This window comes from Balaenoptera physalus, assembly GCF_965194825.1.
Source record: "Balaenoptera physalus genome assembly, chromosome: 19".
In the NCBI taxonomy this organism is placed as follows: domain Eukaryota; kingdom Metazoa; phylum Chordata; class Mammalia; order Artiodactyla; family Balaenopteridae; genus Balaenoptera; species Balaenoptera physalus.
The window spans coordinates 4,993,987-5,021,035 of record NC_138900.1 but is presented as its reverse complement, the minus strand read 5'-3'; the positions used below and the strand labels follow the sequence as shown (position 1 = coordinate 5,021,035).

The following is a 27,049-nucleotide window of genomic DNA, read 5'->3' as shown; positions in this document are numbered from 1 at the left end:
GTCAAATGATGTGCCACAAGGGTGTCAAGATTCCTTAATGAGGGAAACGCAGCCTCTTGAAAAAAAGATGTTGAGAAAATCAGATACCCACGTGTAAAAGAATGTAGTTGGACTGCTGCATGGACCCATATAAAAAATTAACTCAAAATAGAACAAAGATCTAGGGACTTCCCTGGTGGTCCAGTGGTTAAGAATTCACCTTCCAAAGCAGGGGATGCGGGTTCGATCCCTGGTCAGGGAACTAAGATCCCATATGTCGTGGGGCAACTAACCCCATGCGCTGCAACTACTGAGCCCGCATGCCACAACTAGAGAGAAGCCTGTGCGCCACAACGAAAGATCCCACATGACACAACGAAGATACCACATGCTGCAACTAAGACCCAACACAGCCAAATAAATAAATTAATTAATTAAAAAAACAGAACAAAGATCTAAACATACAACCTAAAAGCATAAAACTCCTAGAAGAAAACATAGGAAAAAATCTTAATGGCATTGGATACAGCAATGATTGAGAACATATGACTGCAAAAGCACAGCAAACGGAAGTAAAAACAGATAAATTGGACTACGTCAAAATTACAAACTATTGTGCGTCAAATCACACTCAGTAGAATGAAAAGACAATCTGCAGAAGGGGGAGAAAATATTTGCAAATCACGTATGTGATAATGGGTTAATACTGAAAATAGATGAAGAACTGTAAAAGAGTCTGGTCACCAATTTCACAATGAAGGGACATTCCCCAATTCAACCACCCACACATTACAAAAAAAAACAAGAAAACTAAGAATATCATAAAAATATGAACCTGATGACTAAATAAATAAAAGTCAAGTTCATTTATAATGCTTAGAGGTACTCCCCTGGTGGCACAGTGGTTAAGAATCCGCTTGCCAATGCAGGGGACACGGGTTTGATCCTTGGTCTGGGAAGATCCCACATGCCGCAGAGCAACTAAGCCCACAAGCCACAACTACTGAGCCCACATGCCACAACTACTGAAGCCCGTGCTCCGCAACGAGAAGCCATCACAATGAGAAGCCCATGCACCACAACGAAAGTAGCCCCCCTCGCCACAACTGGAGAAAGCCCGCAAGCAGCAACACAGACCAAACGCGGACAAAAATAAATAAATAAGTAAAAATTTACTTAAAAAAAGAAAAAACAGTACTTCATTGAAGGCATCATTCAACTTCATAAGCTCTCTCATTAAGATGCTTCAGGGGGGGGCTTCCCTGGTGGCGCAGTGGTTGAGAATCTGCCTGCCAATGCAGGGGACACGGGTTCGAGCCCTGGTCTGGGAAGATCCCACATGCCACAGAGCAACTAAGCCCGCGAGCCACAACTACTGAAGCCCGCGCACCTAGAGCCAGTGCTCTGCAACAAGAGAAGCCACTGCTCTGCAACAAGAGAAGCCACTGCAATGAGAAGCCTGCGCACCGCAGTGAAGAGTAGCCCCCGCTCGCCGCAACTAGAGAAAGCCCGCGAGCAGCAATGAAGACCCAACCCAGCCAAAAATAAAATAAAATAAATAAATTTTAAAAAAAAATTAAAAACCACAAAAAAAAAGGGTGCTTCAAAATAGTATTTGTTGAAGTCGGATAAACAATGACACATACAGGGTATGAAAACTGTGGAATGAACAGTTTAGTCAACAGCCCCAGAGATATGAGGATGTGAACTTGGACGATGTTGACCCAAGGAGAAATTCCTATACCATTTATTGAGGCTCCAAGGGGATGATGATTAGTATATGTGAAAAACATTGTCACAGTTGCTCTTGAGACACGCTTTTGTGATACGCCTCAAAACCAGAAAAAAAAAAAACTGGAAACACTTATCAGTCAAGTGTTTCTTTGTGTTTTTTCTTTTTCTGGGCATGCAGCATGTGGGATCTCAGTTCCCTGACCGAGGATTGAACCTGCGCCCCCTGCATTGGAAGCACGAGGTCTTAACCACTGGACCACCAGGGAAGTCCCCCCTCAAGCTCCTGTGATGCTTTCTATTTCAGTATCCTGGGACATGCTGACCACTCTAGTGAATAGCTTCAAGTGGTGTTTCTGTATGTAACAGAGTAATATTGTGACGAATTAGTAAAAATATCTCCATCAAGAATGCTATGTTTCTGGACTTCCCTGATGGGCAGTGGTTAAGAATCCACCTGCCAATGCAGGGGACACAGGTTCGAGCCCTGGTCCAGGAAGATCCCACATGCGGCGGAGCAACTAAGCCCGTGCGCCACAACTACTGAGCCTGCACTCTAGAGCCCGCGAGCCACAACTACTGAGCCCACGTGCCACAACTACTGAAGCCCACGCGCCTAGAGCACGTGCTCCGCAACAAGAAAAGCCACCACAATCATAAGTCTGTGTACCACAACGAAGAGTAGCCCCCGCTCGCTGCAACTAGAGAAAGCCCACATGCAGCAACGAAGACCCAACACAGCCAAAAATAAATAAATAAATAAATAAATTATTAAAAAAAGAATGCTATGTTTCCAAGTAAACCCACTCCACAGGAGAGTGGAGAGAAGTTATTCATCACCTAAAGATGGCTTACCACAGCAACAAACAAGCAAACAAAGGATGAAATTTCAAATACCTAAGAATGGGTATTTTAAAAGCAATTTCAGAGGCAAAATCATGCAAACTAAAGAAAATATGACATCAAGAAGAGTCTACATTCCCAGACTAAGTAGAGAGGTAAAAGAACAAGAAAAATACAATATATTGGGGTCAGATATTACAGAACTTTAACACGGGACCACGGGCTCTACCCACAGTCGCCAAGCTCAGAGATTCAGACATGCTCCCCATGTGGAATTGGGGATCAAAGAGAATCTCTTCGTCCATACTGTTTATAGTTTTCCTAAGTAACAATTACAGAAGATCCAACCCATTTCCCCACTACACACCCCCCAAAAGTATGTGGCAAAAGCAGAATAGAAGAAATGGCTGAGGGGGAATTCCCTGGCACATTCACTGGTTAGGATTCTGGGTTTTCACTGCCACGGGCCCAAGTTCAATCCTTGACTGGGGAACTAGGATCCTGCAAGCTGCACGGCACAGTCAAAAAAAAAAAAGGAAAAAACAAAAACAAAATACGAAGAAATGGCTGAGGTATCTGAATGGCAGACATGGCCTGAAACAGATCCACGCAGGTTCCGAGGTGCCAGATGGGATCTAAGAGCAGCCACTGTTTTCCCATCATTTAATTAGTTCTTCCAGGTACACCAAACTGAGACAGGTCCAGGGGTTTGGACTACGGAGGCCTCAGCTCTTAATGGAAAATCCCATGCAATCAAGTACAGAAGAAGAGACCAAGGGGGAAACAGATGCCTTTGAAACAACTCACCACGTGCTCCTCAAATCAAGCAACAAGTTCACAAGACCCAGACGGCAGAGCATAGATCATGATGAAGACCTTGCCTTTGATTCTATTGGAGCTGCAGCACCACAGGGAGGTGAAAGGAAGAATTTTACACACTGAAGGAGAGTGTGCTATGCTGGGGAGAAGAAAGATTTCCCCTGAGAAAAGTTCGTAAGTAATAAGCTTCGAATTTCCTAAAGAGCTCTTCCCACGAAGGGAGAGATTTCCAAACACCATTAATGGTGTGGCTTCCTCTCTGCCCATCTGAGGTCTGACCTGTGTTCATACTTTTGATACATCCCCACCCACTGGTTTTTTGCTATTTTCATGTCACTCTTCACAGTCAAGGGGTCTTCCTCTTGCTCCAAAATGCAAATAATATTCAGGTCAGGAACAGAAATAACTGCCCAAAAGAGAAAATAAATAATGTGTTGTGGGTTTCCCAGAATCCCAGCTCTTTGATCAGCACGGGAGTGAGCATACAACAAATGGGTCTCAAAAAATATTTCACAGATTCGTTCATTCACTGCTTGCCTCCTTCTGAATGCAGACAGAATAGTACCATGTGCAGGTAACTGGCTTTCTTCCAAGAAGTAGTGACTCAGGGCTTCCCTGGTGGCGCAGTGGTTGAGAATCTGTCTGCCAATGCAGGGGACACGGGTTCGAGCCCTGGTCCGGGAAGATCCCACATGCCGCGGAGCAACTGGGCCCGTGAGCCACAATTACTGAGCCTGCGCTCTAGAGCCCGCGAACCACAACTACTGAACCCGTGAGCCACAACTACTGAAGCCTGCGCGCCTAGAGCCCGTGCTCCACAACAAGAGAAGCCGCCACAATGAGAAGGCTGCACACTGCAATGAAGAGTAGCCCCTGCTCGCCGCAACTAGAGAAAGCCCACGTGCAGCAATGAAGACCCAACGCAGCCAAAAAGAAAAATTAAAATAAATAAATAAATTTATTTTTTAAAGAATAGTGACTCAAAAGCACAGCAGTATGAAATAGGGAATCAGATATTTTAAGTTTCCAATTGGGCTTTATCAATACTTAAGCTCTGGAACAACTCCTGGTGTATCATGAAGTGGGCAGATCACCAGAAGAAAGGACAACGTTAAACTCCTGACACTACACCATGAAGCTTTTCATGTCTGAGTCAACACGGCTTTGAGCTCAGTGAAGCAATGCAGGGGCTCCCAAAATGCAGAGAAGGGAAAATGCAAAGATACATAAGGGCAGATCCCAATTTCTGGAGGGAAGTTATCCTCACCCAGGGAGACCAGGTTCCTGTAGGTCTCCAACATCACGTCCCTGTACAAGGCCCTCTGACCAGGGTCCAGGCATTCCCACTCCTCCTGAGAGAATTCTATGGCCACATCCTTGAAGGTCAACCGTTCCTGAAATGAAAACACATTTCACCAACGGGCCATGAGGAGAGTCCTTATTTTCACACAAAATGAGAAGAAGAGAGAGGGGTAAGGATCAATTCAGTTGAAGTATGTATTCTGACAGATCCATGTTAATGTATTTAGAGCAAATTATGGGTCTCGAATTTTAATTTCTTATGCTTTTTCATAGAGATTATAATATCTTCCATTGAATATGGATTTTTCATTTTTTTGGACAATACATGAAATGCATACAAATAAAATTCAACAACAGGATGTCCAGGCAGAAGTGTTATATATTATGTTTCACATGCTGAGTGATATTCAATATTTAGATGAGCTACAGTATGACTGGTGTCTTCAGAGATGACAAAGTCCACAGTGGCTTTAAAGAAAAGTCAAAATCTTAAATTATGATGATACCAAGAGCAATGACTAGAGCTGTCTGAATGCTTCCTATATGCAAAGCATTATTCTAAATGTTTTACATGTATGAACTTGTTATCAACATAATAGCTCATTAGAGAAAGTCCCATTTTTATTTTTCAGAGGAGTAAACTGTGTCCAAGACACTCTAAGAACCTTGCCTCAGAACACACAGCTAGGAAATGGCACAGCAAGCACGAAAACTCAGGTAGTCAGACTTTAGAATGGAACATAAAATATCAAAGTTAAGTGACGGATAGAGGATAAATGTAAACTGACAGAGGGTTCCCTGAGAAAACTTGAGACAATTTCAAGGTTAACCTATAGAACTGCATAAAAGGTCACTACACACACACACACACACAGAAGATATTAATAACCTTCCTACTATAAAACATTAACGTGACAGTGTAGGAAAAATTTAAAGCCATGGAATACACTCAAGATATAATTTCAGGGACTTCCCTGGTGGTACAGTGGTAAAGAATCTGCCTTACAATGCAGGGGACGCAGGTTCGATCCCTGCTCAGGGAAATAAGATCCCACATGCCGCAGGGCAATTAAGCCCGCATGCCACAACTACTGAGTGCTCCCGCGCCTAAAATAGAGCCCGCGTGCCACAAACTACAGAGCCCACGTGCTCTGGAAACCCCACGCCACAACTACAGAGCCCATGCACTCTGGAGACTGCGTACCAGAATTAGAGAAGAGAAAACCCGCATGCCACAACCAGAGAGAAGACCATGCACCACAATGAAGAGCCCACGTGCCGCAACTAAGACCCAACGCCAAAAATAAATAAAATAAACAAATAATAAATAAATCTTTAAAAAAAAGATATAATTTCAACTGCTAAAAAATATAAAACTTACTAATTAAATGATGTCTTTTATAAAAGCCATGGACTTACACATTCATGCACTCAGGCACTGATGTGTAAACACATAATTAACTGAAATGAGAGGAGGTGTGTCAGTCCACGCGCTCTGGAGCCCTTGCGCCACAACTACAGAGCCCACGCGCTCTGGAGCCCGCGTGCCACAACGTGAGAGAAGCCTGCGTGCCGCAAGAAAGATCCCACAAGCCACAACTAAGACCCGACGCAGCCAAAAATTTAAAAAAAAAAAAAAGGTACAAACATGAAAATATACATAGAATACTGTAGCTCCCATCTCTTATTAGTGTTACACAGAAATTTAACTGATGAAGATAAAAAAATTTATCACAGTATTAGATACTTCCAAAAATCATTGCATAATTAAAAACCATGACAAACATGAAATTGGGGGAAAACCTTATTAAGCAAAAGTATTTCATCAAACGTCATGATCAGAAGAAAACACTGGATGCATGTCCTCTGAAATTACCGTGGAGAAAAGTGGGCTGGCCAGGGCTCCTGCCGTTCACCACTGTACAGTATGTCTGAGCAAGTAGAAGATGTAAAAGGGAGGAAAAAGCAGAGAGTGAGAGGGAGAAACAGAGAGAGAGAGTCAAAGAGCTAGAACTGTTAAAAATCACAAATCTAAGGGCATGGATAGGATTAAAGTGACATGAGGGAAAAAGATATTCCATGATAAAGAGAAAGCTGGGGTAACTACATAACATCAGACAAAATAAAGACAAAAAATGTCACAAGAGACAAAAAACATTATATAATGATAAAAGGGTTAATTCACCAAGAAGATATAACAATTATAAATATTTATATATCTAACATTAGAGCTCCCAAATATATGAAGCAAACATTGACAGAAATGAAGCAAGAAATAGACAGCAGCATAGTAATAGTATAAGACTTCAATGCCCCAGTTGTACTTATGGATGGAACCAAACAGAAGATCAGTAAGGAAACAGAGGACTTGAACAACACTATAAACCAATGGGAACAAATGGATATAGAGAGATCATTCCATCCAATAACAGCAGAAAACGTCCTTCTCAAGCACACATGAAACATTCTCCATGACAATTTGTTAGGCCACAAACCAAACCTTAACAAGTTTAAGAAGATTGAAATAATAAAAAATATCTCCTCTACCTCACGGAAATGAAAACAGAAACAGATAACAGAAGAAAAACAAATATCCATAAAATCTGGAAATTAATCATCTCCTTCTTAAACAACCAACAGGATAAAGAAGGAATGACAAGGGAACTTTAAAAATATCTAGACGAAAATGAAGTATAAAATATAATGTACTGGGACTTCCCTGGTGGCGCAGTGGTTAAGAATCTGCCTGCCAATGCAGGGGTTACGGGTTCGAGCCCTGGTCCAGGAAGATCCCACATGCCACAGAGCAACTAAGCCCGTGCGTCACAACTATCGGGCCTGTGCTCTAGAACCCGCGAGCCACAACTACTGAGCCCACAAGCCATAACTACTGAAGCCTGTGCGCTCTAGGGCCAGTGCTCTGCAACAAGAGAAGCCACCACAATGAGAAGCCCACACACCGCAACAAAGAGTAGCCCCTGCTCGCTGCATCTAGAGAAAGCCCGTACGTAGCAATGAAGACCCAACAAAGCCAAAAATAAATAAATTAATTAATTTTTTAAAAAAAGGAGAAAAGATCTCAAATCAGAACAAAAGCGATAAATAATAAAGACCAGAGATAAATGAAATATAAAATAGGAAAACTACATAAAAATCAAAAAAGCAAAAGTTGGTTTTTTGAAAGGATGAACAAATTGACACTTAGCTAGGCTAAAAAAAAAAAAGAAAATATTGAATTAACTAAAATCACAGATGAAAGAGGAAAAACTGTAACTGAATCACAGAAAATTTTAATCACTATTAAAAGAGAGTACTATGAACAATTTTATGCCAAAAAATTACATAACCTAAAAGATATGGGTAAATTCCTAGAAAAACACCCTACAAAGATCTAATCACAAAGAAATAAAAAATGTGAACCAAGTCATACCTAGAGAGATTGATGCAGTAATCAAAAACCTGCAAGGCGAGGATGATTCAGCACAAAAAAAAAATCAATCAATACACCACATTAATAGAATGAATGAAAAATAACACATGATCATCTCAATTGATGCCGAAAAAGCATTTGACAAAAGTCAAGGACATTTAAAGATAAAAACACTCAGTAAATCACCTCAGTATAATAACAGCTAATATTAAAAGCACATAGCTAAGGCGCCTCTCCCCGCCACGTCCTTGGTGCGCCGCGGCCGTGGAGCCCAGCGGAGCCACCCGCGCCGCGTCGCCGGTTTAAGCGCAGTGCAGGGCCGCGGCCGGGGGCGGCGGTAGTGAGACCAGCGCTGCGCCCCAGCCCCCCTTTCCCTCCATGTTTTCTCTCCGTTCCCGTGAGTAACTTGGCTCCGGGGGCTCCGCTCGCCTGCCCACACACCGCCCACCGCCCGGGACCGCGCCGCCGGGCCCTGCGGCTAGCAGACCCCTTCTGACCGTCCTCGCTGCGCAGGCTGGGACGCCTCTCCTCCCTACGCCCCCGCCGCGGAAAGTTAAGTTTGAAGAGGGGGGAAGAGAGAAACATGCACATGAAGAGGAGGATCCACCTGGAGCTGAGGAACCAGACCCCGGCAGCTGTTCGAGAACTTGTCCTGGACAATTGCAAACCAAATATGGGAAAATTGAGGGCCTAATGGCTGAATTTGTGAACTTAGAGTTCCTCAGTTTAATAAATGTAGCTTTGGGCTTCCCTGGTGGCACAGTGGTTAAGAATCCGCCTGCCAATGCAGGGGACACGGGTTCGAGCCCTGGTCCAGGAAGATCCCACATGCCACGGGGCAACTAAGCCCGTGCACCACAACTACTGAGCCTGTGCTCTAGAGCCTGCGAGCCACAACTACTGAGCCCACGTGCCACAACTACTGAAGCCCACATGCCTAGAGCCCCTCCTCCGCAACAAGAGAAGCCACCGGAATGAGAAGCCCATGCACTGCAACGAAGAGTAGCCTCCCACTCACCACGACTAGAGAAAGCCCACGCGCAGCAACAAAGACCCAACGCAGCCAAAAATAAATAAATAAATAAATAATTTATTTTAAAAAAATAAATGTAGGCTTGATTTCAGTTTCAAATCTCCCCAAACTACCTAAATTGAAAAGGCTTGAGCCCAGTGACAACAGAATCTTTGGAGGTCTGGATATGTTAGCAGAAAAACTTCCAAATCTTACACATCTAAACTTAAGTGGAAATAAACTAAAAGATATCAGCACCCTGGAACCTTCGAAAAAGTTGGAATGTCCGAAGAGCCTGGATCTGTTTAACTGTGAGGTTACTAACCTGAATGACTACCAAGAGAGTGTCTTCAAGCTCCTGCCCCAGCTGACCTACCTGGATGGCTATGACCGAGAGGACAGTGAAACCCGACTCAGATGCCGAGGTGGATGGTGTGGATGCAGAAGAGGACGATGAAGAGGAGAAGATGAGGACCAGGAGGAGGAGGAGGAGGAGGAGGAGGAAGAAGAGTGTGATGATGAAGAATATGAAGATGAAGATGTAGAAGGGGAGGATGAAGATGAAGTCAGTGGGGAGGAAGAATGTGGACATGATGGAGAAGCTGATGAAGATGAAGATGATGAGGATGAAGAAGAGGACGATGAAGGAGAAGATGAGGACCAGGAGGAGGAGGAGGATGGTGAGGAAGAAGAGTGTGATGATGAAGAAGATGAAGATGAAGATGTAGAAGGGGAGGATGAAGATAAAGTCAGTGGGGAGGAAGAATGTGGACATGATGGAGAAGCTGATGAAGATGAAGATGATGAGGATGAAGAAGAGGACGATGAAGGAGAAGATGAGGACCAGGAGGAGGAGGAGGATGGTTAGGAAGAAGAGTGTGATGATGAAGAAGATGAAGATGTAGAAGGGAAGGATGAAGATAAAGTCAGTGGGGAGGAAGAAGAATGTGGACATGATGGAGAAGCTGATAAAGATGAAGATGAAGATGAGGATGAGGAGGAAGAAGAGGAAGAAAGCGGGAAAGGTGAGAAGAGGAAGAGAGAAACAGATGATGAAGGAGAAGATGATTAAGACCCCAAATAACCTGCAAAAAGAGAACTGTTCAGTACTGGTTGGACGGCTCACATGGATTTGGTAGCTGTTTAAAAAAACAAAAAAAAGGTAGCTGTGATACAAACCACAGGGCACCCACCCACCCACCCAAAGAGCCAAAGAATAGTTCCTGTGACAGTCCGCCTTCCTCCATTTAGTCCCTCTTGGAAATCCACCACCAAGCTTGGGGACTTCATCCCAACAGAATTGTAAACGTTGTTAGGTTTTCATGTAAGACTCTTGCTGTTGCATGGATAGCTGTGATTGGTGAGTCAACCGTCCGTGGCTGCCAGTTACATTGAGATTGTAACAGCATCTTTCTTTCTGTACAACAAAGAAGCTTTGTAAATAAAATCTTAACATTTTGGGTTTGTTAAAAAAAAAAAAAAAAAAAGCACATAGCTAACATCAAAATCAATGGTAAAAGATGAAAGCTTTTCCTCTAAGGTCAGAAAGAAGGCAAAGATGTACACTCTCTACACTACTATTCAGCAACATACTGCAATACCCAGCCAGAGCAATTAGGCAAGAAAAATACAGAAGTAAAATTATCTTTTTTTTGCAGATGAGTAGATCTTATATGTACAAAACCATAAAGATACCACAAGGAAAATGTTATAAATAAAAAACAATATTAGAAAAGTTGCAAGATACAAAATCAACACAAAAAAAATCACTGCTTTTCTATACACTCAAAATGAATAATCTGAAACAGACAATCATTTTTACTATAGAATCAACAAAAAAAAAAACACTTAGTAGTAAATTTAGCCAAAGAGGTGAAAGACTTGTACACTGAAAACTACTAAACTCTGCTAAAAAATAAACAGAAACACATCCCCTACTCATGAACTGGAAGACTTAATGTTAGAATTCATATGGAATTTTAAGGGATTCCAAGTAGACAAAACACTCTTGAAAAAGAAGAAAGATGGATACCGTGCTGTTTCAGATTTCAAAACATATTAAAAAGCAAAATAGCATGGCATTGGCATAACAGATATTTAAACAAATAAACCAGGGATTTCTCTGGTGGTCCAGCAGGTAAGACTCCGTGCTCCCAATGCAGGGTTTGATCCCTGGTCCAGGAACTAGATCCCACATGCATGCCACACTAAGAGTTCGCATGCCACAACAAAGAAGTCTGCATGCTGCAACTAAGAAGTACACATGCCGCAACTAAGAAGTATGCATTCCACAACTAAAGATCCCGCATGCCACAACTAAACATGTCGCAATGAAGATCCCGCGTGCCACAACGAAGACCCGGCGCAGCCCCCAAATAAATACATAAATTTAAAAAAAAAAAGAACAAATAAAACAGAATAGAACATTCAAAAATAAACCCCTGCACGTATGCCAACTAATTTTTGACAAGGATGCTAAGACTACACAACAGGGAAAGGACAGTCTCTTCAACAAATGCTGCTGGGAAACTGAGTATCTACCAGCAAAAGAATGAAGCTGAAACATTACCTGCATCAAACTTAAAAAATCTTCTGTGTGTCAAAGGACACAGTGAGTAGTGCGAAAAGACAACCTCCAAGGAATGAAGGTGATGAAGATGATTTAAAGAATCTCTAAGTGTCAAGAGACTTAGGTTGATTTCAAAGTTTAAAATCAGTGATGGAATAAAACACCATCTATCACTGATGTCTCTGAACTTTCCATTCCATTCCCAATGATTAAGATTTTGAAATGAAGTACACTCATTTAGCTTCAAGTGTACTAAAACAGAACTGATTTCCCCTTATTGGTCTATGTTCTAGATTTTACCAGGTATTTGTACATATTAATATGTGGCTTCCACGTGCAGCTTCTTTATCAGGGTTTACAGAGAGTGGACACTGCATCCAGATGGGGCCCCTAAGCGATCCCTGCTGCCCAATAGCACTGACACGGTGTCTCCAACTCATGGGTGCGAATCCCTGCCCAGGACTATGCTTAGTGGAGGCTCTAAGTGGAGATGACAGGCCCTGAGGGAAGCCCCCAGGTGAGTGTGAATGTACAGGTGTCAGGCTCAGAGTCAGAGATCAGCGAGTCCAAAGAAGGGCATTTCAGGAAGGACAGACAGAAGAAACAACTGAGAATATGACTTTACCTGAGAAAGAGCCATTCCTGACTCCTTTTCTTTCCTCTTCCTCATCTTCCGGGCTTCTTCCTCAGACAACGTTGAGTCTTTAGAGGTTGACCTTGAAAGTTGGAAAGATGCTGTTTAATGCTTGGAATCAACACAGCCCCTTCCTGAGTCACCACCACACACACAGGGAAGACCTCAGCACATGGAACAGACAGTCCCCTGCTGCCCACTGTCCCAGGAGGGACTCAGGACAGTAAACTCCCACACAGAGACCAACAAGGGAGCTTCCCCACACTTTCCTTCAGATCAGGCTCCCCTCCTGGTGAGGCCCCCACGTACACAGCAGCAGTGGGCACCTCAGCTGGACCCGACGACCCCCTTCAGGTCACAGACCAGCCCTGATCCATCCCCACGCAGAGCAGAGCCCCTCAGCCTCAGCCCAGATCTCAGCCCTCAGGAACGGGAGGACCTGGAGCCATGATGCTCAAAAGGATACAAATTAGAATCACCCGGGGAATTTTCAATATTACTGAGGCTGGGCCAAACCTCAACTATTTGAAGGGGAATATCTGGTCAGGGGACACAAAACATATGTGCAAAATGCCTCAGCAATCTAATGTGAAGTCTGGGTTAAGCACCACTCAGAGGAGTCAAGCCCAGCACACCTCTCACTTTCTTTGTCTTTTCCAGCTTTACTGAGGTATAACTGACTAATGAAAATGGTATATATTCTATATGTATTCTATATCTATATATATATATGGTGTACAATGTGATCATTTGACAGGCATATGCAGTGTGAAATATTTACCACAATTAAGGAATTAACACATCTATCAACTCACAATTACCATTTTTCATGTCTGTGCGGTGAGAACACTTAAGATTTACTCTCGGGACTTCCCTGGTGGCGCGGTGGTTAAGAATCTGCCTGCCAATGCAGGGGACACGGGTTCGAGCCCTGGTCCGGGAAGATCCCACATGCCACGGGGCAACTAAGCCCATGCGCCACAACTACTGAGCCTGCGCTCTAGAGCCCGCAAGCCACAACTACTGAAGCCCACGCGACTAGAGCCTGTGCTCCACAACAAGAGAATCCACCACAATGAGAAGCCCGTGTACCGCATCGAAGAGTAGCCCCCACTCGCCACAACTAGAGAAAAGCCCACGTGCAGCAATGAAGACCCAATGCAGCCAAAAATTTTTAAAAATTAAAAAAAAAAAGATTTACTCTCTCCAAAAATTTCAAGTATTTAGTAGCACAGTATGATTAACTATAGTGACCACACTATACCTTACTCCAGAACTTACTCATGTAACAACTGGAAGTTTGTACCTGTTGACCAACATCTCCCAATTTTCCCCACCCCCATCCCCTGGTAACCACCATTCTACTGTTACTATGAATTTGACTTTTGTAGAATCCACATACAAGGGAGACCATACAATATCTGTCTCTCTCTGTCTGGCTTACTTCACTTAGCATAATGTTCTCTACACTGATCCAAGTTGTCATAAATGGCACATCTCCTTAATTTTTATGGCTAAATAATATTTCACAATGCTTTCATTACCCACTCATCTATCAGCAGACATTTAGGTTGTTTCTGTACCTTGGCTGTTGTGAAATATACACATATGCAGTAAAGCTCATGTGAGTTTGGGTATGTTCTTCAATATACTGCTTTCATTTCCTGTTTTTGTTTTCTTTTGTTTTTGTTTTTTTAGATATACTATCAGAAGTGGGGTTGCTAGATCCTGTGCCTGTTCTATTTTCAGTTTTTTAGGAAATTCCTTACTGTTTTCCACAAAGCTGTACCATTTACATTGCCACCAACAGTGCACAAGGGTTCCCCATTCTCGGTATTTTGTGTTCACATGCGTGTGTGTGTGTGCCCTCTTCATCATGAATGGATGGGTTTTTTTGGAAGAAGGTTTCAGGTCATTTGCAGAGAACGGTCAAAAGGGACCTGAAGGAAACATCTTGTCCCCTCATAGCTCACTCTTTTACCAGATCACACAAAAAGGAAGAGAACAGACTATTAGACTAACTGGTTAAACTAGGTTTTGACGGTTAATATAAAAGATCATTGACATGTTTACCAAGTACTCATCAAAATAATCTAAGATAAAGAGGAAGAAGCACACAGATATCGAATAAACCTCAAAAAAATTTTAAAGTGAAATAATTTGTGAATTTTTTTAATCTAATAATTCTGGTGTCAAAGATTAAAAAAAATTGAGAATACATCATAATTAGAAAAAAATGACGTGACTTGATTATAGAAGACCAGCAAAGGTTATTTCAGAAGTTAATAATTATTTATAGGAAAGTAGAAATTGAATACACTAAGATTTATTCCAAGCTACAAAAAGAATTAAATGTAAAGAAAACAGCAAGAAAAAAGTAAATCCAGTACAAAAAAAGAAACACCCACATTTAATGTTCCTTTAAAAAGGCACCATGTAGTGACAGAGTCAGTCATTTCTCGCTGCACGACTCCTGTCCATAGTCCTCTACCCCGTGTTAGGAAAAGGGAAGGGGGTGACCCACAACGGAGTGAGGTCACTGCCCGCTGGCTGAACAGGGCTTGCAAACGGAAGTTATCTTCTGTTACAAATAATTACAAAATGCACAAGCCCTGTGCACAGGAGTTCTGCACTTCTCATCCTTATCTGTATAATTTAAACAAACAAGTTTTATTTGTATTAGATTCCAAAGCCGCAAATCAATATATTACACCTTAATCATCCGTATCCAAACAACTCACCACCCATCTGGATCCAGTTTCCCCCCTCTACCTGCACTGCTATGTGTTTCCGTGTCATTCCGTTTATATATCTCTGTATTTCTTTCTCTGTCTCTTTTTATGCCCCTCTGCTCTACTGCCCTTTCTCCCCGCCTGTTTCTTCCCTCACTCCCGTCCTGCCGCACTCCGCAACTTGTTCCTCCTCTCGTTCTTCTTTCTCCTCAACCTTTCTGATTGCCCGAAACCTCCATATATTTCTTCCTCTTTCTTCCTCCATCGCTGCTCCCTCTCTGTCCTCGGCTTACACCCCTTCTATCCCTGTCACCTTCCCTTTGACTTCCACTCTCTGGCACCCCACACGGCTACGCCTCCTTCCTGCTCTCTCTTCGTTTACTCTCGCCTCCAGTTGTCCCCTTCCTCTCCCAGCACCACGTTGCTCTGTTGGCCATTCTCCAAACAAGTTGAACTGGGGACCGAAGAACACTGGGCGTTCACGCAGAAAGACCGGCCTGAGGAGACGCGAGGACAGAGGGGGCGGGGAGGGAGGGGGTCTCCGGAGAGGGGCGGGCTCTGCAGAATCCCAGGACCGGGGAGAGGACGCGGCCTCTCCGGGAGCGGGGCGGCCGGCGCTGCCCTCCAGAGGGCGAGGCTGGGGGGACGCGCATCCACCTCGCGGAAGAGGGCTTTACAGGCCGAAGGCGGAGACAGTAAAAGGTTTCAAACAGCAAAACGGCGCGAAAGGCGGTGTCTACGTGGACCGAAGGCCTAAAACCCAAGGACCGGGACGGGCCTCAGAGCGATTTCAACCCCAAAGGGAAACGACCCCCACTGTGAATTTCTTTAGGATGTAAGGGCGGGGGCGAGTATTTAAAATTCCGCAGTAAGTCCCACACTCTGAGGATGTATGGGGGGGAGGCCCCGAAGCGCAGATACAGTAGAAAGAAGAAACTCACGCACCGAAAAGTGACTTCAGCTATCCGTGGTGACCCAGGGTGGTCTCTCCGCTTCCGTGTCCGTAGAACACTGCGCAGGCGCAGAAGGAGCAGCCTGGGGGCGGGGACTGCGAAAGGCGCTTACGCGAGGAGGCGGGGCGAGGAGAGCGCCCAGGCCTGCGGGGGGGCCCCCCCCGAGGGCGGGGGCAGGAGGCGGGGCCTCTGCATCCCCTCCCCCACCCCCAGCCTTGCCTGTAAAGCGTCTCTTTAGGGATTTAGAAACGTGTGTCTTTTGAACTCTGTGTAGCCGCTTTGCCTCCTGCTTATTTTGATTTACTGTTGAAACCAAAGGTAGTCACCAGTTAGATCTATTTAACTTGCTAAATAAATAATAAACTGTAACCTGCTTTTGAGGATCAAGCCCACTTTAATTATTTTTAGGAAAGCTTGCACATCCTGCAAGTGTCATTTAGCTAAAGATGTTTGTCCAAGTTGTTTTTTAGAAACTTGGAGTCAGCTGTGTCCAGTTTGATGCCGAGCTGGTTACAAGTAGTTAGAACCACTGACCCTCCACCTGCGCATCTGTGAGTGTCTGCTCTGTGACATTTTGACATCCGAGGGCCAAAAACTCCACCTTCTGAACATGCTAAGAGCCATTTTCTGAACATGAGTTCCCTGAAGAAGCCTTTAACTTAGTTGTGCTGGTGCAGAACAAGGATTACCTCATGTTTTTCTTATCTCCAATCACTTTTCCTATGTCCCAGGTCTTGCCATGAGGGAGGTGGGTTTGATATTTGTTCTCCCATCACTTAGCTTGGCTGCCTCATGAATAAAACTTTCTCTGCTGCTGTGGTGGCCCCCAAGCTGTAAGCTTATTCAGCTTTCTGCTTTCCGGAGAACTGCTTGTCTCTTTCTTGGTATGCACTCCTGACGCTGCGGTATCGAGCGTAAAAAAGGAAAATGGCTTGCGGCCAGTTTCGTTCCAGGTGCCTGCTCTGGATCTAAGAGCCCCTGGTTGTTCCCCAGAAGAAGGACGTGCTGCCCTAAGGGGGAAGTCTGTATCTCCAGAGAATGGCCCATAGAGCATGCTGACGCATAGGCAGTGGCAACAGAATTATGTGGAAAACAAGGTTTACTGATTTATTGCTGACGCATAGGCAGTGGCGACAGAATTATGTGGAAAACAAGGTTTACTGATTTATTGTCTGCTATTCGTTCCGTACTAAACCTATATATACATTCATGCTCTTTGAATAAACTTGCCCTGCAACCATCAGTTGTCTTGGCCCTTCTGATCCCATACTGGTGCTTTTCAGTTCCTTACCCCTCACCGCCAGGAACTTCTAGCTTTCTGCAGCCGGTCTGCGGCAAGTGGCGCCCGCACAGGGACCTGAGTGCGTGAGGCATTTCGGAAGATTTCAGGTAAGTAGAACTCTCGAGTGAGATAGTGTGGCCACAAGAAATAATTTCGTTTTTAGGACGGTAACTCGAGAAAGAGTCAGAAGTAAAATAATATGGGACAAAAGGGCTCTAAGGAGCGTGATTTATTTGCTCAGGTTTTGCTTTCAATGTTAAAAGCCCGTGGAATTGAGGTAACTACCTCACAACTTCTGGAATTTTTGCAATTAGTATATGATGCTTGTCCTTGGTTCCCTGAAGGAGGATCAGTGGACTTAGCAATTTGGACTCGTGTAGGAGATGAGTTATCTAAATATCATGAAGCACATGGACCATCTTCTGTTTCAGTTTCCACTTTCAGCTTGTGGAATTTAATAAGAGATTGTTTTAATCCAATTTATGATTCAGTTCCAAAATTAACAGCTAAATCTGTAGAACATATTGCTGCAATAGCTACTGCTCCTCCTTTGACACCGAGGATAAAGAGTGTTAATTCACTTGATGATGATGACTTTTCTTTTGATCTAGCGGATGAAGAAGCCAAATATGAGGCTGAAAAATATCCTGATGAAAATATTCTTCCGCGGTTACAGCAATTACATGTCTCTGTCCCTATCCCTCCTAAGCTTAGTCCTTTACAACAAGCAGTACGGGGAGCTCTTAATAGAGGGGAGGATCCTTTATTCTGCTGCCCGGTGGTGGAACGACCCAATCCTCAAAATCCACAACAAAATAATCGGGAATATCAGCCTCTCTCCTTTAAGGTTTTGAAAGATTTAAAAGCAGCCTGGGGGGCTTCCCTGGTGGCGCAGTGGTTGGGAGTCTGCCTGCCAGTGCAGGGGACGCGGGTTCGAGCCCTGGTCCGGGAGGATCCCACATGCCACGGAGCGGCTGGGCCCGTGTGCCACAACTGCTGAGCCTGCGCGTCTGGAGCCTGTGCTCCGCAACAAGAGAGGCCGTGACAGTGAGGGGCCCGCGCACCGCGATGAAGAGTGGCCCCTGCTCGCCGCAACTAGAGAAAGCCCTCGCACAGAAACGAAGACCCAACACAGCCAAAAATAAATAAAATAAATAAATAAATTTATAAAAGCAGCCTGTGCACAATATGGGCCTATAGCCCCTTTCACTATTACTATGTTGGATACTATTGCAACAGAAGCATTGCCTCCAGCAGACTGGAAATCTATTGCTTGTGCTTGTCTCACTGGTGGCGACTATTTACTTTGGAAATCAGAATATTATGAAAAGGCTGCTGAACAAGCTGAAAGAAATACTGCACATAATGTGCTAGTAAATTATGATATGTTGATTGGGGAAGGACAACATCAGTTTTTTTTTGTTTTTGTTTTTTTTAACATCAGTTTTTACAGGATCAATTAGCTTTCCCTTTTGTGGCTTATGCTCAGATCAATCATATAGCTCTACATGCATGGAAACATTTACCTGCCTCCACTAGGACTGAAGACCTTGCTAAAATAAGGCAAGGGGCAGATGAACCTTATGCTGATTTTGTGGATAGATTATTACAGGCTGTTAATAGAATTATTTCTGATGGTCCTTCAGGAGCAATTATTGTCAAACAATTGGCTTTCGAAAATGCTAATAATATTTGTCAAGCAGCTATACGTCCATGGAAAAAGAAAGGAAATTTAGAGGATTATATTCGAGTTTGTTCTGATATTGGATCATCTTACTTACAGGGAGCAGCTATAGCTGCAGCCCTAACTAAGGCAGGATTTGGGCCAAATGCTAAAAGTAAAAACTATTTTAAATGTGGGAAGCCAAATCATTTTGCAAAAAATTGTACTGTTGATACTCCTAATATGCCTATCGTAAATTCTGTGCCTCAAGGTAAATCTCCTCCTCCCACAATTTGTCCCCAATGCCAAAGAGGACGGCATTGGGCTAAAGAATGTCGATCAGTGACTCATAAAGATGGAACTCCCTTGTCGGCAAACTTCCGGAGGGGCCTGCTCCGGCCCCATCAAACAATTGGAGCAATGTCAATAATCCCCCCACAACCTGCTCCACCGCCTCCAGCTCAGACCTTTGTTCCTCAGGGAATGGAATCTCCTCCCTTCAAAGGGCCACGCCAAATAGTGCAGGACTGGATCTCTGTGCCTCCACCCAATTCTTATTAACCTCGGATATGGGACCCCAAGCCCTTCCTACGGGAACTTTTGGGCCTTTACCCCAGGGAACAGTTGGTATAATCCTTGGAAGAAGTAGTATGTCTATGAAAGGCTTAACTATTATTCCTGGGGTGATTGATGCTGATTATGAAGGGGAATTAAAGGTTATGGTTCAAACATCAAAAGGATCTTTTCTTATCACGCCCGGTGTGCGAATAGCTCAGCTTCTATTAATTCCACATATACCAGAAGGAAAAATTTTACAACATAACAAAAGAGGAACTGGGGCTTTCGGTTCCTCTGATGCAGTTTATTGGATTCAACAAATTGGTAGGGAAAGACCACAATTGGTATTAAAAATAAATGGAAGGCCTTTTTCTGGGTTATTAGATACTGGTGCTGATGTTTCTGTTATTTCGTTTATACATTGGCCAAAAAATTGGCCCGTGCACCAAACCATTACACAGTTGCAAGGTATCGGCCAATCTAATTCTCCACAACAAAGTTCGCAATACCTACATTGGCAGGATGCTGAAGGTAATCAAGGAATATTCAAACCCTACGTATTGCCCGGATTGCCAGTTAAACTTTGGGGAAGAGATATATTACAACAAATGGGAATCCTATTGCTTAGTCCCAACCCTACTGTAACTAATATGTTGTTAAATCAAGGGTATGATCCTAGGAATGGTTTGGGAAAAAATCAACAGGGAAATAAATTACCCTTACAGATTGATAATAAACGGGATAAAACAGGCTTGGGTTTTTTCTAGGGGCCTTGGATTCTCCTCCACCACATGCTGACCCTATAACTTGGATTTCTGATAATCCTGTCTGGGTGGACCAATGGCCCCTTTCTAAGGAGAAATTAATGGCGGCCCATAATATAATTAATGAACAGCTTGCTTTGGGCAGACTAGAAAAGTCTAATAGCCCTTGGAATACTCCTATATTTGTTATAAAGAAAAAATCGGGAAAATATCGTTTATTGCAAGATTTACGTGCTGTTAATCAAACTATGGTAATTATGGGAGCTCTGCAACCAGGTTTGCCTTCTCCTGCAGCCATACCTAAAAATTATATGATTATTATTATTGATCTTAAGGATTGCTTTTTTACTATTCCTCTATTTCCGGCTGATAAGTTGCGATTTGCTTTTAGCTTACCCTCTTTAAATTTTATAGAACCTATGCAACGTTATCAATGGAAAATGCTGCCTCAGGGTATGGCTAATAGTCCTACTTTATGTCAACAGTTTGTAGCTCAAGTTATTGCCCCTGTTCGTAAACAGTTCCCTCAGATATATTTTATTCATTATATGGATGACTTATTACTTGCTTATTCTGATAAACATACTTTACTTAAGGCTTATAATTCCCTTCAAAGTCATTTGTCACGATCAGGACTAGTCATTGCTACTGACAAAGTACAGATGAACCCACCTTTCTCATATCTTGGTAAGTATATCACAAATTATAATATTACACCTCAGAAGATAGAGATACGGACTGACATTCTTAAAACTTTAAATGATTTTCAAAAGTTATTAGGAGATATTAATTGGCTGCGACCTTCTTTAAAATTAACTACGGGTCAGTTACAGCCTCTTTTTAATATCCTAAAGGGAAGTCCTGATCCTTCTTCCCCTCGTATTTTAACTTCTGAAGCTCAACAAGCACTCAAGCTTGTAAACAAAGCAATACAATCTGCTCAGCTAACTAGAATTGAGCCTTCTTTACCTATACTATTAATAATCTGTGCTACGTCACATACCCCTACCGCCTTATTATGGCAAGAAACAGGAATTCTTGAATGGATTCATATGAAAAATACGCCTAATAAAGTCATTACACCTTATTATGAGTTAATAGCAACCCTTGTTCAGTTGGGTCGTAGAAGAAATATTCAGTTGGTAGGATATGAACCAAATTCTATTATTATACCTTATACTACTTATCAATATTCTTGGCTATTATTTGTCTCTGATTTTTGGGCTCTTGCTTTTGCTGGATATTCAGGAATTATTGATAATCATTATCCTTCTAATAAACTCCTTCATTTTGCTACTCAACATCTATTTATTTTTCCTAAAACTATCTGTTCAACTCCTATTCTCAATGCCCCAAATGTTTTTACTGATGGTTCTGCCAATGGCATCGCTGTGGTTATTTCTGATGACTTACTTCATAAAGAACAAACAGATCATACCTCTGCCCAACGAGTTGAATTACATGCGATTTCCTTGGCTTTTCAAATCTTTTCATATTGTTCTTTTAATCTCTATACGGATAGCCATTATTTGGTTACTATTTTGCGTAACATAGAAACCGCTGTGGTTAAAATAAATAAATAAATAAAAATTAAAAAAAAAAAAAAGAAACCGCTATAATTGGCAATACTGTTGATTCTCAATTGTTTCAGACTTTCTTTCAACTACAAAAGATTATTCGTCAGCATGACTTTCCTGTAGCCATATTACATACTCGAGCCCATTCAGGTCTCCCTGGCCCATTGTCTTTGGGAAATCAATTGGCTGACGAAAATACAAAGATTATAGCCTTAAGTTTATCTCAACCTCAGGATCTTGCTACACAATCACATAATTTACATCATCAATCTGCTGCTAGGCTTCAAAAACAATTCTCTATTTCTAGAGAAACAGCCCGATACATTGTTAAGTCCTGATCTAAATGTTTACCCCACCTTCCTGTTCCACAATTTGGAGTCAATCCTCGGGGTTTACTCCCTCATCATCTTTGGCAAATGGATGTTACTCATATTCCCTCTTTTGGTAAATTACAATTTGTTCATGTAACTGTTGATACTTACTCTAATTTAATATGTGCTACGCCTTTGGCTGGGGAATCTACTAAATATGTAATTACTCATTTATTTCATTGTTTTGCATCTATGGGAATTCCTAAAGCTTTAAAAACAGATAAGGGCTTCCCTGGTGGCGCAGTGGTTGAGAATCTGCCTGCCAGTGTAGAGGACACGGGTTCGAGCCCTGGTCTGGGAAGGTCCCACATGCCGCGGAGCAACTGGGCCCGCGAGCCACAGTTACTGAGCCTGTGTGTCTGGAGCCTGTGCTCCGCAACAAAAGAGGCCGCGATAATGAGAGGCCCGCGCACCGCGATGAAGAGTGGCCCCCACTTGCCACAACTACAGAAAGCCCTCGCACAGAAACGAAGACCCAACACAGCCAAAAATAAATAAATAAAATAAATAAACCCAAAAGTTAAAAAAAAAAAAAAAAAAAAAAACAGATAATGCTCCAGGATATACGAGTAAAGCTTTTGCCAATTTTTGTGCAACTTTCCATATTTCACATAAAACAGGCATTCCCTACAATCCTCAGGGTCAAGGTATTGTAGAACGTGCCAACCAACAATTAAAAATTACATTACAAAAAATAAAAAAGGGGGACTATGATAGATCTCCTCAGATTATGCTTAATCATGCTTTATTTATTTTAAATTTTTTAACTTTAGATGCATTTAGTCACACGCCTTATGAACGATTGTTTACAGGTCTTTCTGGAACCCCTCCTGAAAAAGCGCTTGTTAAATGGAAAGATCCCATGACTAACCTTTGGCATGGACCAGACCCTGTTTTAGTATGGGGCCGGGGCCATGTTTGTGTTTTCCCTGGGGAGGCAGACTCTACTCGGTGGCTCCCGGAGCGCGTGGTTCGACGTGATCATGCCATCACCCATAAACACCCTGACTCGAAGAATGCGTCGCCTGAGGCTCTCGCAGTCGACCACAGCACAGCCCAACCGGTTCCCCCGGCGGACGAGAAGAATGCGGCGACGGAGTAGGAGACAACTTGTCAGGGAGGCGAGGGGAGATCGAAATCAAATTACTTGGTATCAACTGCAATGTTTAGTATTTCAAGCAGGAAGGATTATGGAAGAGAGTGCGCATCCTCGCTCTCCTCTTACCTTTTTTTTTTAGCCATGATAGCTGTATTGGCAGCCCCACCTATAGAGGCTAAACCTTATTGGGCTTATGTACCCGATCCTCCTTTATTACAACCTGTTACATGGTCTGAAGCTGACCTTCCAATTCTCTATAATGATTCTACTTTTGGAAGAGTGCTAGGAAATTTGCCTATTACTAAAACTTCTGTTAATTACTCTAATTGGTTTAATACTCCCCCTGTTTGTTTAAGTCCTATGAGTACCAATTCGGGTTGTGTTAAGGCTGTTGCTTTAGAACATGCTATTTCTTACCAAACCACTGTAAATTCTCAATTTTTTACTCATTTACGTAAAAATTATAAAGCTGTGGGATCTAATATTTGTCTTCCTTGCAAACAGACTGTTTCTAGACGAGGAGATTTATCCACCTTTGTATTTTGGTATAAGGATGATGTTCCCATTCACATGAATGCTAGAGTAACTAAGCTTGCTTCTAATACTTCGTTGGATCATTCTCTATGCATATATCGCTTGAGGATTAAAGATACTGGACATTATTTGTGTATTGAAACTACCATGGGTAATCAAGGGACGTTATTAGCTGGACATCAAATTACGGTCGTAAAGACTGTCACAGGACTACAATTTCCTGCTTTTATGGCTTCTGAATTCCCGCAGTCTGATTTTCCTGTTTGTAATGATACATGGACTAAAGCCTCTCTCTGGTGTACTTTAGATTATGATAATGGCACCATACTAGTTTCTTCTGTCCCCGTTAATAATAGCAGCCTTGTTTTTTACAAGCAATGGGAATTCTGGAAACTTGCCTTATCCTTTTCTTATAGACCGGTGATTACTTGCGTCGCTCCTCCTTATGCTTTATTGATTGGAGATTTAATTGTAGAAAACACTATGAATCCTATAGGTTATAATATTACTTGTGTTAATTGTATCTTTAGTAGTTGTGTTTTGCCCGTTAAAGGATCTGCATCTGTTATGATTATGAAGCAACCTTCTTATATAATGTTACCTGTTAATTTGTCTGAACCATGGTAGCATAACCCTGGCATGCAAGCCTGGCTGGAACTGACTGAAGCATTAAAACGACCAAAGAGATTTATTGGTGTTCTAATATGTGCAATCCTAGCCTTAGCAGCTTTAACTGCTACTGCGGCCACTGCTGGGATTGCTCTTTCACAAACTATTCACCAGGCTCATTATGTTAATCAGTTATCTAAAAATACTAGTGTAGCATTAGCCCTACAAAGTCATACTGATACCCAACTAAAAACGGAAGTAGATGAATTAAAAAATGTTCTAATAGGAATAGGGGATCAAGTTATGGCTTTAAAATTAAAAATGCGTTTGATTTGTCATGCCAAATATACCTGGATTTGTGTAACTCAACATTTATATAATGATTCACAATGGGATTGGGAAAAAGTTAAAATGCATATATTAAGTGTATGGACTGATGGACACATTAGCCTTGATATTCAAAAGTTAAATGCCGAAATACAAGCTATTCAAGAGGCCCACCTGGACGAAGATGGACCCCAGAATTTGATTCAAGGATTATTAGATCAACTACAAGGGCTAAATCCGATACAATGGATTCATGGAGGGCTCTCGGGCCCGATATCAATTGGTGTACTACTTTTATTGGTGATCGGTTTATTACCTTGTGTTGTCAGATTTGTAATGCGGCGCCTCGCTGTCTTGCGTCAGGATGTTCATGGCTTAAAACTACATTATCAAGCTTTAAAAAATAATAAAAAAGGGGGAAATGTGGTGGCCCCCAAGCTGTAAGCTTATTCAGCTTTCTGCTTTCCGGAGAACTGCTTGTCTCTTTCTTGGTATGCACTCCTGACGCGGCGGTATTGAGCGTAAAAAAGGAAAATGGCTTGCGGCCAGTTTCGTTCCAGGTGCCTGCTCTGCATCTAAGAGCCCCTGGTTGTTCCCCAGAAGAAGGACGTGCTGCCCTAAGGGGGAAGTCTGTATCTCCAGAGAATGGCCCATAGAGCATGCTGACGCATAGATAGTGGCGCATAGATAGTGGCGACAGAATTATGTGGAAAACAAGGTTTACTGATTTATTGCTGAGGCATAGGCAGTGGCAACAGAATTATGTGGAAAACAAGGTTTACTGATTTATTGCTGACGCATAGGCAGTGGCAACAGAATTATGTGGAAAACAAGGTTTACTGATTTATTGCTGACGCATAGGCAGTGGCGACAGAATTATGTGGAAATACAAGGTTTACTGATTTATTGCCTAATATTCGTTCCGTACTAAACCTATATATACATTCATGCTCTTTGAATAAACTTGCCTTGCAACCATCAGTTGTCTTGGCCCTTCTGATCCCATACTGGTGCTTTTCAGTTCCTTACCCCTCACCGCCAGGAACTTCTAGCTTTCTGCAGCCGGTCTGCGGCATGCTGCAAACCTTCATGTCTTGCTGAACATTGGGTCAAGAAACCTGGTTCGGTAAGGTAACAAGATAGGTTAGAGGATCCCCAGAAAAAGAGAACCAGGAATGGCTTTCTTGACATATGAGAAACCATTTTTGCCTTAGCCATTTCGTGATCTAAGCCTGGCCACAATGCTTGCCCTTGAACAGGTCTCAGGAATTAAAGATCTTAAGGGAATAAAGGAAGGCAGAAACATAGCCTGCTATCAGGCAAGAGAACTAACAATAGCAAAGACAATACGTCAGTTGTAATGACTCCCAGTTCTGTTTCAGTAGTAAAGATTAGCCTGAAGCACTCAACCACCAGGTCAACTGGAACCTAACTGGATGTTGATGATGACCTTTCTGACCCTCCTTACTTCAATCAACTAAAGCTTGGACTCAATTGACAGCCCAAGTCCCTTCATGAATAGGCATGTACTTTTAGCTTAAAACATCCCGTTGGACTTCCCTGGCAGTCCAGTAGTTAAGACTCTGTGCTTCCACTGCAGGGAGCACGGGTTCGATCCCTTGTCAGGGGAAATAAGATCCCGCATGCCTCGAGGCACAACCCCCAACAAAAAACTTTGCCAATTTTGCTGTTGGTGAGACACAGCATTGGGAAAGATCCCCAGTGTTCTCCTTAACTTGCTGCAGGTAATAAGTCCTTCCTGGGAATTCCCTAGTGGTCCAGTGGTTACAATTCCAGGCTTTCACTGCTGGGGGCCCGGAGATGGATCCCTGGTTAGGGAACTAAGATCCTGCAAGCCACGTGGCAGGGCCAAAAATAAATAAATAAACAAACCCTCTGTCTTTCCTGCTTTGCATCTGTTGGCTCCACACCCACTGGAGGAGAGTAACACTGTCTCTAACAGTTTTGTTTGCAGCCTTCTCGTTGCGGTGGCTTCTCTTGTTGCAGAGCACAGGCTCTAGGCATGCAGGCTTCAGTAGTTGTGGTACACAGGCTCAGTAGTTGTGGCTCATGGGCTCTAGAGCGCAGGCTCAGTAGTTGTGGCCAACGGGCTTAGTTGCTCCATGGCATGTGGGATCTTCCCAGACCAGGGCTCTAACCCGTGTCCCCTGCATTGGCAGGTGGATTCTTAACCACCGCGCCACCAGGGAAGTCCCTTTAGCAGTTTTAAGGTAAAAGGTTACATCGTGTGGGACACTTCT

The 27,049-nt window shown here is 43.0% G+C and overlaps 3 protein-coding genes and 1 pseudogene across 4 annotated transcripts in view; 3 read left to right on the top strand and 1 right to left on the bottom strand.

Moving 5' to 3' along the window:
* The window catches only part of LOC309648108 (uncharacterized protein), a 363,120-nt gene that overhangs the window by 7,085 nt on the left and 328,986 nt on the right, over positions 1-27,049 (bottom strand). Inside the window, exons 4-5 of the mRNA XM_082436242.1 lie at positions 12,311-12,401; positions 4,599-4,766 (exon numbers count right to left, since the gene is read on the bottom strand). Of these exons, the coding sequence (XP_082292368.1) occupies positions 4,599-4,766; positions 12,311-12,401 (259 nt within the window). The remainder of the gene's footprint in view (positions 1-4,598; positions 4,767-12,310; positions 12,402-27,049) is intronic.
* Positions 1-27,049, top strand: part of LOC309648134 (zinc finger protein 610-like) — a 412,471-nt gene that overhangs the window by 342,841 nt on the left and 42,581 nt on the right. The gene's annotated exons all lie outside the window — the stretch shown is intronic.
* The window catches only part of LOC309648189 (uncharacterized protein), a 284,457-nt gene that overhangs the window by 233,057 nt on the left and 24,351 nt on the right, over positions 1-27,049 (top strand). The gene's annotated exons all lie outside the window — the stretch shown is intronic.
* Positions 4,774-12,302, top strand: LOC309648319 (acidic leucine-rich nuclear phosphoprotein 32 family member B-like; annotated as a pseudogene). Its single transcript has 3 exons — positions 4,774-8,858; positions 9,218-9,657; positions 9,985-12,302. The product of its transcript is annotated as an acidic leucine-rich nuclear phosphoprotein 32 family member B-like (transcript).